The sequence below is a fragment of the Salvelinus alpinus genome, chromosome 16 (genome assembly GCF_045679555.1).
Source record: "Salvelinus alpinus chromosome 16, SLU_Salpinus.1, whole genome shotgun sequence".
In the NCBI taxonomy this organism is placed as follows: Eukaryota; Metazoa; Chordata; class Actinopteri; order Salmoniformes; family Salmonidae; genus Salvelinus; species Salvelinus alpinus.
Genome location: NC_092101.1, coordinates 16,694,564 through 16,704,879, shown reverse-complemented (window position 1 = coordinate 16,704,879; position 10,316 = coordinate 16,694,564). Strand labels below are relative to the sequence as shown.

The following is a 10,316-nucleotide window of genomic DNA, read 5'->3' as shown; positions in this document are numbered from 1 at the left end:
TATGTTGGGTCAGATAGCGTTTATCTACTTAATATTAATCAGATGGGCGTAACCGCAAAGGTCTCAAAAATACATAAACCAGGAGGCCCCGCAACACATTCGTTCCCATCTACTGCAGTTCGGTTGGAAGAGTATCGCGGTAAGAGTGTAATAGCCTTTTGTGGTTAAGCTTTTAATTTAGGGACAGTAACAAGGTGGTGTCGCGGTAAATTAGGGTCTGACACCCGAGAAGTCTGGACGTGGCTATATATGTAACTAGCAGTTAGCCTACGATAACATTCTCATGATTGTAAATTTAATTCAAAGTCAATGTATGGACAATTATATTGTGGTGGCATGCGAAAGTCCCCCTTCCTTGCATTCCTCGTTAAAGCAAGGCAATCCCAACCATTTTACTCTGCGAGCGCGCTCACTAGTCGATGCAATGACGCAGTGATGGCTGGCTACCAGGGGCTCCCATTACATTACGATAGCACTATTGTAAAGGCCGTTGTGGTTTAGCTGGACAATGTTGAACAAAGGGAGTTGAATCTAGCTAGGCATAGTACACATGGGGGCGGGGAACTGCATTGTGTACATACACCAGTTGGCTAGTTTACTGATTCAAATAAAAATCGCACCACGGTCATCCGCTTGTCCAGCGAGGCGTGCTTTTTGAGAGAACGCACATTTCATTGGCTAGGTAGCTCACTAGCTACCGTAAGGTTGCGCTTTAGCTACGGTATATTGGAAAGGGAAGACAGCACAACTAGCTAGTTACCGGGGGCAGGATGATCTTGGGCCTTTCCGACGTAAACCCCCATACGCGTTTGTGCTTCTTGCTCGACTATCTCAAACTCTTTGCTAGGATCTCGCTGACTTTTTTTTTTTTTTTTCGCAATACAAAATACTTTTTTTTTTATCAAGCCATCAACTGTTAGCTTGAATTACATTTTATTACTGCGTGTATTTGCACCATTGCAAGAACAGAACATGAACAGGTGTTTGAATCCAAAATAACCTGCTACTAGTTAACAATCTGAACCACTGCATCCATAATACACATGTTATCCCCTTCTACAGTGGTTAAAAGGAAGGATGTCTGACGAAGGGAAGCTTTTTGTGGGTGGCCTGAGCTTTGACACTAATGAACAGTCATTAGAAGATGTGTTCTCCAAATATGGGCAAATATCTGAAGGTAACTAACTGTTGGATATTGGGTGCAAGTAATTCTTTATTTTGGCATGTGGTCTGCTATTTGAACATGCTTTGAATGTCTATGGTCTAACTTAAAAAAATAAAAAATCCTCTGTCTAGTTGTTGTAATTAAAGACAGGGAAACTCAGAGGTCCAGGGGCTTTGGTTTCGTCACCTTTGAGAACCCGGATGAGGCCAAGGATGCTATGCTGGCCATGAACGGCAAGGTGACAAATTAAACCTAAACTCTGCCCTGGAACACAACTCTTTGACTGTGCAATGATGATATTAATGGTGTATTATCTTCCCCCCCAACCTTATGTGTCAGTCACTTGACGGCAGACAGATCCGTGTCGACCAGGCTGGCAAGTCTGGTGGTGGTGGTGGCAGGTCCGGAGGTGGATTCCGAGGGGGCTCGTCGGGTGGCAGAGGGGGAGGAGGATACTTCCGTGGAGGCAGAGGTGGTGGTGGTGGAAGAGGTGGGCGTGGCTTCTCAGGTGGCAAGTTTGTTGTTTTCTATCCTCCAGCATCCAGTTTCCCTCCCATGTTTGCCTTGGAGTGACTGACAGACACCCCAGTCCCAACCCTACAAAGATGTCCTCACACCTTCGCTAGCCTGGGATTCTGTGACTTGCAGAACTAACCAGAAGTAGTCAGTGCGTGCACCCCGTGCTCTGACCCTCCCCTCTGGTCCCTCATCCTTAATAACCACTCCTATCCCACTGGGCAAAAATGGGTTGAATTAACGTTGTTTCCTCATAAAATAATAATTGTTGAATCAATGTAGAAAACTGATTGGATTTGAAAAAAGTAATCAACCTGGATTTTGTCATTTTTTAAAAACCTAAATCCAATGACATGGTGAATTTTTTGTTGTTGTTGATTTTATATTAGTTAACTTCTCTGCGCTACGGATCCCTTTAGCGGGATCATTTTCCTAAACAACCGCTGAATTGCAGGGCGCAAAATATTACTAAAAATATTTATAATCATGCAATCACAAGTGAAATATACCAAAACACAACTTAGCTTGTTGTTAATCCACCTATCGTGTCAGATTTTGAAAATATGCTTTGCAGCGAAAGCAATCCAAGCTTTTGTGAGTGTATCAATCAATGCTAGAACAGCTAGCCCCAAATTAGCATGGTCACGAAAGTCAGAAAAGCAATACAATTAATCGCTTACCTTTGATAATCTTCGGATGTTTGCACTCACGAGACTCCCAGTTACACAATAAATGTTCTTTTTGTTCGATAAATATTACTTTTATAACAAAAAAACGCCATTTGGTTTGCGCGTTATGTTCAGAAAACCAAAGCCTCGTTCCGTTTGACGAAAATTCCAAAAAGTATCCGTAATGTTCGTAGAAACATGTCAAATGTTTTTTATAATCAATCCTCAGGTTGTTTTTTAACAAACATAATCGATAATATTTCGACCGTAACCTATTCAATAAAAGAGAGAAAGAAAATGGAGAGCTACCCCTCTCGCGCGCAGGAACTAATCAAAGGACACCTGACTACTTTTGAAAAATCTCGCTAATTTTTCAAAATAAAAGCCTGAAACTATGTCTAAAGCCTGGTTGATACCCCTTTAAATGGAAGAAAGACGGGCAAGGAAACACAGATAAAAAAATAAAATCACTTCCGGGTCAGGTTTTCGCCTGCAGAATCAGTTTTGTTATACTCACAGACAATATTTTGTCAATTTTGGAAACTTTGGAGTGTTTTCTATCTTTCTAATTATATGCATATTCTACGATCTGGACCTGAGAAATAGTCCGTTTACCTTGGGAACGTTATTTAAAATAAAAAAAATCTGACCCCTAGTGTCAAGAGGTTAACAACTCAACCTACTGTAAGTCAAAACTAGATGTTGAACTTACGCCTGTGCCCAGTGGGATGTCCTCGTGTCTTGTTTTTGTTTTGCAGTGACTGTTGCAGTTATCTGGTAGCTGTAGAGGTTTGATTGAACCATCTCTTAGCCTAGTGATTGCATGTGAACACTAAAGTGTCCAATATTCTCTTATCAACTAATTGAACCATAATATGAATACATGTCTGCTTTTAGTCCACCTTGAGGCAGCTGTTGACCACAGGTTCTATTACAGGTGGTGGGGAGCGGGGGTATGGCGGTGGACGTTACGACAACAGAAGTGGCGGCTCATACGGATCAGACCGAGGCTACTACAACAAAGACAGGTGAATGATACACCACCTCGGATACATAGACGTTACATTTGCATATACATATCTATGTTAGACAATCGCTAGAATTTGAAAAGACAGGATAGATTCTATAAATTAATCTTAACACATTTCAAGAAGCTTATGTGCCTATTTTTGATAGTAAGCAAGCACTTTTAGGAATAATGTTTTTTAAATTTGATATTACTCAACTGCTCATCCTTTTCTTGTTTACTGATGTACATTTCTTCTTCTGCCCACAGAGCGCAAGGAGGAGGATACGGAGATCGTTCTGGAGGTTCGTACAGAGACACCTACGATAGCTATGGTGAGGCTTCTTATAAGCTTACACAAGTGTAGGGAGTCAGGATAGGTGGCCAATCCGGTGCCTGGACAGCCACATCACTGCAAGCTGCCATAGATATGTATTCGGCAAATCGACACCAGAGCCGTGGCAAGTCCTTGACCTGTATAGCAGCTGGATGGACTCCACTCAGACTGGGTTTGCCCCCTCTATGGTGTTGTGCCAACCGATGGATGAAAATATCCGTTAAAGTAATGAAATAAGTAATTTTCTCAATGTATGAAGCTTTCCTTTAGTCATATGTAATGGAGAAACGGGTTCCGTATTCCCATTCTTGCCTCACCATATTAAGAAATACACCCTCCCAAGTTACACTTTTGTCTTTCACAATATGCGCTATATAATTAATCTTAAAGAAGGGTTGCAAATGAACCCAGTGGTGGGTTCACTGGGCATTTCCCACAAACAAATGCCCTACCTGGTTAGTATTGTAAAATGAGTCATTGGTGCTCATTAAAGGTATGCAGTATATGAAAGACCCAAGATGCCACTACAGCTCAGCATCCATTCCTTTAGGGAGCAGCAGTGGAAGAGAGGGTCTGCAGATGGACCTTAGTGTACTTGTTTCCCTCCTTGTTGGAGAGCCTGGGACCTCGTCATTAACCACTGGGCTTTCTCTTCTCTGAACAGGCGGTGCTGTTCTCAGTGGTGCACAGTGAGGCTGCCTCCTGTAGTTGAAATATGTTGACCTGAAGAAACAATATGTTGAAGCCCCAGTTTAGCACTGCAAAAAGCCAAGGTAGGCTCTCGGTCTGCAACCGTCTTGGCGCGAACTGTCAGGGGTTATAGCATTAGCTCTCTACTTCCTGCTTTTCTTGTCATAAACTTTTTCTGTCTTGCAGCAGCTTGTTTGTAGAGGTATATTTTACTTTGCTTCTTTGCCTTGCAGTACTAGGATCTGCATACACAGTGGAGCCAGTCACCTTTCTGGTTGACGTAATCTGTTATTTGCAAGAGTAGGAGGACAATTGTCCTATCTGTCTGCTCTTGTTTAGTACTTCCAACATTTTTTCTGTCCATGGAATATACCAAGGTAATATTGCTTTTGTGGAGCGACTGGGTTTGCTGAATGGAAACAATGAGTTTATACTCGGATGGCCTGCCTTCAGATGTTTTTGTCACAGTGCCATTCACACCAGCATAAATTGCTACCAAATCTTAAGTATCTTGAAAAGGGATTAGCGTTCAGTAGCAGCAGGGCCCCTTTCGAAAAACAAGCCTCATACCTTCCACAGAATCATGGTAACCTGTGTGTTTTCCGACTTCCTCTACAGGTGACGAGGGCGGCTGGTAGGACGGAGGCGACCGGAAGCCTGTCGTCTGGGCACGGCCCCTGGCCCGGCATGGCCTGGTCCCAGCCCAGGGCCTGCTGCTCCGCAACACTTTAAATCTTCTGAAACCGACCATGTAGATAAGAGCAGTCCTGGATAAGTGCGGGGAGGGCTGGCTCGCACGCCGAGCCACCCACCACCGGTCTATTCCAAGTTTTTGTTTTTCAACTTTCTGATCCTCCTTATTTGTTATTGAAAACTGCAGAGAACAACTTTTTCATTTACAGTTTTTGTGGGTAGCTCGAAAGAGCAAGGCTCGTGCTGTATGCCGTTGCCTCACTTTGGGCCGTGCACGCAAAGAGGCACAACCTAAAAGACAAGGAATATATCTTGGATAGATAATGGTAACGCTTTTGTAGTTTTAACTCTGCTTTGTAACAAAGTACAAAAATGCTTGCACTTATTTTGTTTATGATTGACTGTTTTGCCAACTAATAATGGTGATGAGCCTGAATGAGGTAAATGCACACAAAGGTCTGAAAACATCACCACCATGTCTGCGCTGTTCTTCCTGATTGAGAGAGGAGAGTATGAGTAGAGACGTTCTCTAATCGACTGGGCTTGCTAGGATCGCTGTGGGTTCCGGTAAATGAGAACCTGCTCATTGGTTTTCTGGAGCACTGACCTGTTGCTTGACTGTCCGGTCTATGGCAGGTTCTTGTCTAATTTATTTTGGTTTCTGAGAATGGTTTTTATTTTATTAGCTGCACATTTTTAAATAAGCAATTTCTTTTTGTGTGTATCTGAGTCACACAATGGTTTCAAGTACACACAGCGTTCAATTAATGTGAAGCGGGACAGTTCTACTACTTGCAAGCTCTTTTCAACAAACATACTTTCTATGAGGATACAAATGGAGTGATTTCACAACTGTTCTCGTCATAGCATCAGATTGGTTTTGTATTAGATTTTTTTAAGCGTTCTGTATCTTCATGGTTGTATTTTTCCTATATAAAACATTTATAAATCTGTTGCTGGTTTGGACAGGTTTCATTACATAGGCATATCCATATTCTAGTCATCTGCAAGTGTTAAAAAAAAAAAGAGGTGACTTAATAGCTATACACTCAGTGGCTAGTTCATTAGGTAAACCACCCCATTCACTATCTGTAAGAGCGAACCATTTTCGTGAGTCAAGTGGCTGCGGCTTGCTATATATAGCAGGCATTGAGGCATTCAGTTACTGTTCGGTTGAAAGTTAGAATGGGCAAAAAGAGTGACCTAAGCGATTGAGTGTGGTATGATCATCGGTGCCCGGCGCGCTGATTCCAGTATCTCAGAAACATCCGGCCTCCTGGGCTATTCACGCATGTCTAGGTATTACCGAGAATGGTGTGACAAACTAAAAACATCCAGTCAGTGGCAGTCCTGTGGAGGAAAACAGCTTGTTGAGAGGTGAATGGCCAGAATTGTGCAAGCTAACAGGAGGGCCGCAAATAACGGCGCAGTACTACAGTGGTGTGCAGAACGGCATCTCGGAACACAACTCGTCGGTCCTGGTCACAGATGGGCTATTGCAGCAGATGACCACACCGGGTCAACGGTACAGGCTGGTGTGGATGTTTTCCTGGCACACGTTAGGTCCCTTGATAACAATTGAGCATGTTTCCATGGCCCAAAGAATTCAGGCTGTTCTGGATGACCGGTACTAGACGGGTGTACCTAATAAACTGACCACTGAATACTTGAGATTCTATTGAAAGGAGTATCTGGGTAGAAGTGTGTGTGTATAGATATATATACACTGCTCAAAAAAATTAAGGGAACACTTAAACAACACAATGTAACTCCAAGTCAATCACACTTCTGTGAAATCAAACTGTCCACTTAGGAAGCAACACTGATTGACAATAAATTTCACATGCTGTTGTGCAAATGGAATAGACAAAAGGTGGAAATTATAGGCAATTAGCAAGACACCCCCACTAAAGGAGTGGTTCTGCAGGTGGTGACCACAGACCACTTCTCAGGTCCTATGCTTCCTGGCTGATGTTTTGGTCACTTTTGAATGCTGGCGGTGCTTTCACTCTAGTGGTAGCATGAGACGGAGTCTACAACCCACACAAGTGGCTCAGGTAGTGCAGCTCATCCAGGATGGCACATCAATGCGAGCTGTGGCAAGAAGGTTTGCTGTGTCTGTCAGCGTAGTGTCCAGAGCATGGAGGCGCTACCAGGAGACAGGCCAGTCCATCAGGAGACGTGGAGGAGGCCGTAGGAGGGCAACAACCCAGCAGCAGGACCGCTACCTCTGCCTTTGTGCAAGGAGGAGCAGGTGGAGCACTGCCAGAGCCCTGCAAAATGACCTCCAGCAGGCCACAAATGTGCATGTGTCTGCTCAAACGGTCAGAAACAGACTCCATGAGGGTGGTATGAGGGCCCGACGTCCACAGGTGGGGGTTGTGCTTACAGCCCAACACCGTGCAGGACGTTTGGCATTTGCCAGAGAACACCAAGATTGGCAAATTCGCCACTGGCGCCCTGTGCTCTTCACAGATGAAAGCAGGTTCACACTGAGAACATGTGACAGACGTGACAGAGTCTGGAGACGCCGTGGAGAACGTTCTGCTGCCTGCAACATCCTCCAGCATGACCGGTTTGGCGGTGGGTCAGTCATGGTGTGGGGTGGCATTTCTTTGGGGGGCCGCACAGCCCTCCATGTGCTCGCCAGAGGTAGCCTGACTGCCATTAGGTACCGAGATGAGATCCTCAGACCCCTTGTGAGACCATATGCTGGTGCGGTTGGCCCTGGGTTCCTCCTAATGCAAGACAATGCTAGACCTCATGTGGCTGGAGTGTGTCAGCAGTTCCTGCAAGAGGAAGGCATTGATGCTATGGACTGGCCCGCCAGTTCCCCAGACCTGAATCCAATTGAGCACATCTGGGACATCATGTCTCGCTCCATCCACCAATGCCACGTTGCACCACAGACTGTCCAGGAGTTGGCGGATGCTTTAGTCCAGGTCTGGGAGGAGATCCCTCAGGAGACCATCCGCCACGTCATCAGGAGCATGCCCAGGCGTTGTAGGGAGGTCATACAGGCACGTGGAGGCCACACACACTACTGAGCCTCATTTTGACTTGTTTTAAGGACATTACATCAAAGTTGGATCAGCCTGTAGTGTGGTTTTCCACTTTAATTTTGAGTGTGACTCCAAATCCAGACCTCCATGGGTTGATAAGTTTGATTTACATTGATCATTTTTGTGTGATTTTGTTGTCAGCACATTCAACTATGTAAAGAAAAAAGTATTTAATAAGAATATTTCATTCATTCAGATCTAGGATGTGTTATTTTAGTGTTCCCTTAATTTTTTTGAGCAGTGTATATATATATTCATTTATTCAAGGTACTCACATGCTAATGAATAAATAGAAGTCATGCAAGCTATTGGAACATCCAGGCAAGAGTTTATTATTTTCTGGAAAGTCACGTGAAAAGTATCAGTTCACTGTTGGAGGGTTTATAAGCCATGCATGTATAAAACAATTCCAGCAGAGGGGGCTGTTGTCCTGTAATCCATTGCATGTGCAGACAAAACTACCCTGGAACTCAGAGTATTCTGTCTACCTGAGGTCAGATCAAACCAATGATTCGCCTGTATTCAACTGATCTAGCCTGGCATGACAGGGCTGATAATGGGGACAATATTATGTAGGTTTGGTTGGAATGCTATCATGCTCCATTGAACCACATTGATATTTTACTTTTCTTCTGTTGTATCTCTTCTGTTTGTCGCAGTATTGGCGATCTTATCGTTAGGCCTATGTAAAGTCACGAGAGAAGTTGCTTCCTTCATTTATTGCAATTAATTTTGCCCTTGGAATACATCCCAGACTGTTTTGAAGGTCCAATACGTTTTTTTAAATCTCAATATCAAATAATTTCTGGGTAACAATTAAAGGGATAATCCACCCCCAGAAATACAAATCACAAAACTCCTGTCAATTTGGTGAAAGCCTATGTTCTATCATTGGGTAAAATACACATTTTCCCCATGATTTAACTTGTTGTCCATCTGTGAAATCAGGTGTATTTTAAAACCTCTAATATAATCTTTAAGATCAAATGGATACAAAACTATTTAAGAAATAAGGATTGCATTTGGAATATAATCCCTAATTTAATATTCCATCAGATTGGTGGTCTAGAATTCTTACTCAAATGCAACTTTGATGTGGGTAAAATCCCTATTAAGCTTGCTAACTTTAATAAACAAGTACTTCTAACTTGGAAACTCATGTACAAACACCATTTTTCCCCACATAGTTATACAATCTGGAGTAATAAAGAGATCAAACACAAAAACAATACTTTGTTTTTCCAGAACTCGTTTGACAGCATTATCTGGGTTAAACAATTATTGAATAATTTAGATTTTATTCTATATGATTATCCAGAATTCATGAGAACACACAATGTTATATTTACTCCTGAGGAGTATCAAATTGCACCTTATTAGATATACTATATTTGCCAGACAACAACAAGACTTTGTTCCAGTTCACTTGTCCTAGGGCTGCATTCCATTCCATTCCATCCATTACAAGGTGAAAGAAGTATCATACAAACTCATTCATAGAATCTACCCTGTAAAGACCTTTATTATACACAGATTCAAAATAGCTATTGATAACAAATGTGTATTTTGTGGTTGTGACCCAGAAACTCTTGACCATTTATTTTGGGACTGTTCTTATGTCAGAAGACTTTGGAGTGAGTTAGATTTTATTTGAAAATAAACGACTATTAATGTTAATCTGAGAGACTCTGATATTATGTTTTGTTTTGATCCAAATGATATGGACCCTGATTTAACTTTCATTGTTAATTTTCATGGAAGATTCTTTATCCATAAAATGAAGTGGGCAGAGAACAAACCCCTCTTCACATTATTTAAGATAGAATTTAAATATTATTTTGAAATTATCAGTAAATGTAAAAGCAAAAAAGCAAATAAGAGCACATAAACCTAACAGTCCAGGGGTATTACATATCGAATACATGTTCAATTTGTCAAACACTTTTATGGTGCATAAAAGTGTTTGACAAATTGAACATGTATTCGATATGTAATACCCCTTGACTGTTAGGTTTATGTGCTCTTATTTGTATATTTCTGTTTTTGTGTTCATAATAAAAAATAATAAAAAAAATCGAAATATATATATATTAATAAATACAAAAATGTAAAAAAAATAATAAAAAAAAATGTGAAATCAGGAAATCGTGTAGGAATGCGTCATAGGTACATGGTTCTC

The 10,316-nt window shown here is 42.0% G+C and overlaps 1 protein-coding gene across 3 annotated transcripts; it reads left to right on the top strand.

Annotated features, from left to right (window-relative positions):
* Positions 1–6,028, top strand: LOC139540968 (cold-inducible RNA-binding protein B-like). 3 transcript variants are annotated; one of them, XR_011668305.1, is made up of 8 exons: positions 1–139; positions 1,063–1,177; positions 1,297–1,403; positions 1,505–1,655; positions 3,287–3,377; positions 3,626–3,690; positions 4,357–4,465; positions 5,001–5,138. XR_011668305.1 is itself a non-coding variant. In XM_071345063.1 (7 exons), exons 2-7 carry the CDS (start codon positions 1,078–1,080, stop codon positions 5,018–5,020), a joined length of 504 nt encoding a protein of 167 aa, XP_071201164.1. In that variant the 5' UTR covers positions 1–139; positions 1,063–1,077; the 3' UTR covers positions 5,021–6,028. The 3 variants fall into 3 exon arrangements, 2 of the variants coding, with proteins under 2 accessions (XP_071201164.1, XP_071201163.1); XM_071345063.1 differs by lacking the exon at positions 4,357–4,465 and having other exon boundaries at positions 3,626–3,660; positions 5,001–6,028; XM_071345062.1 differs by lacking the exon at positions 4,357–4,465 and having other exon boundaries at positions 5,001–6,028.
* The last annotated feature ends 4,288 nt before the right edge of the window (positions 6,029–10,316 follow it).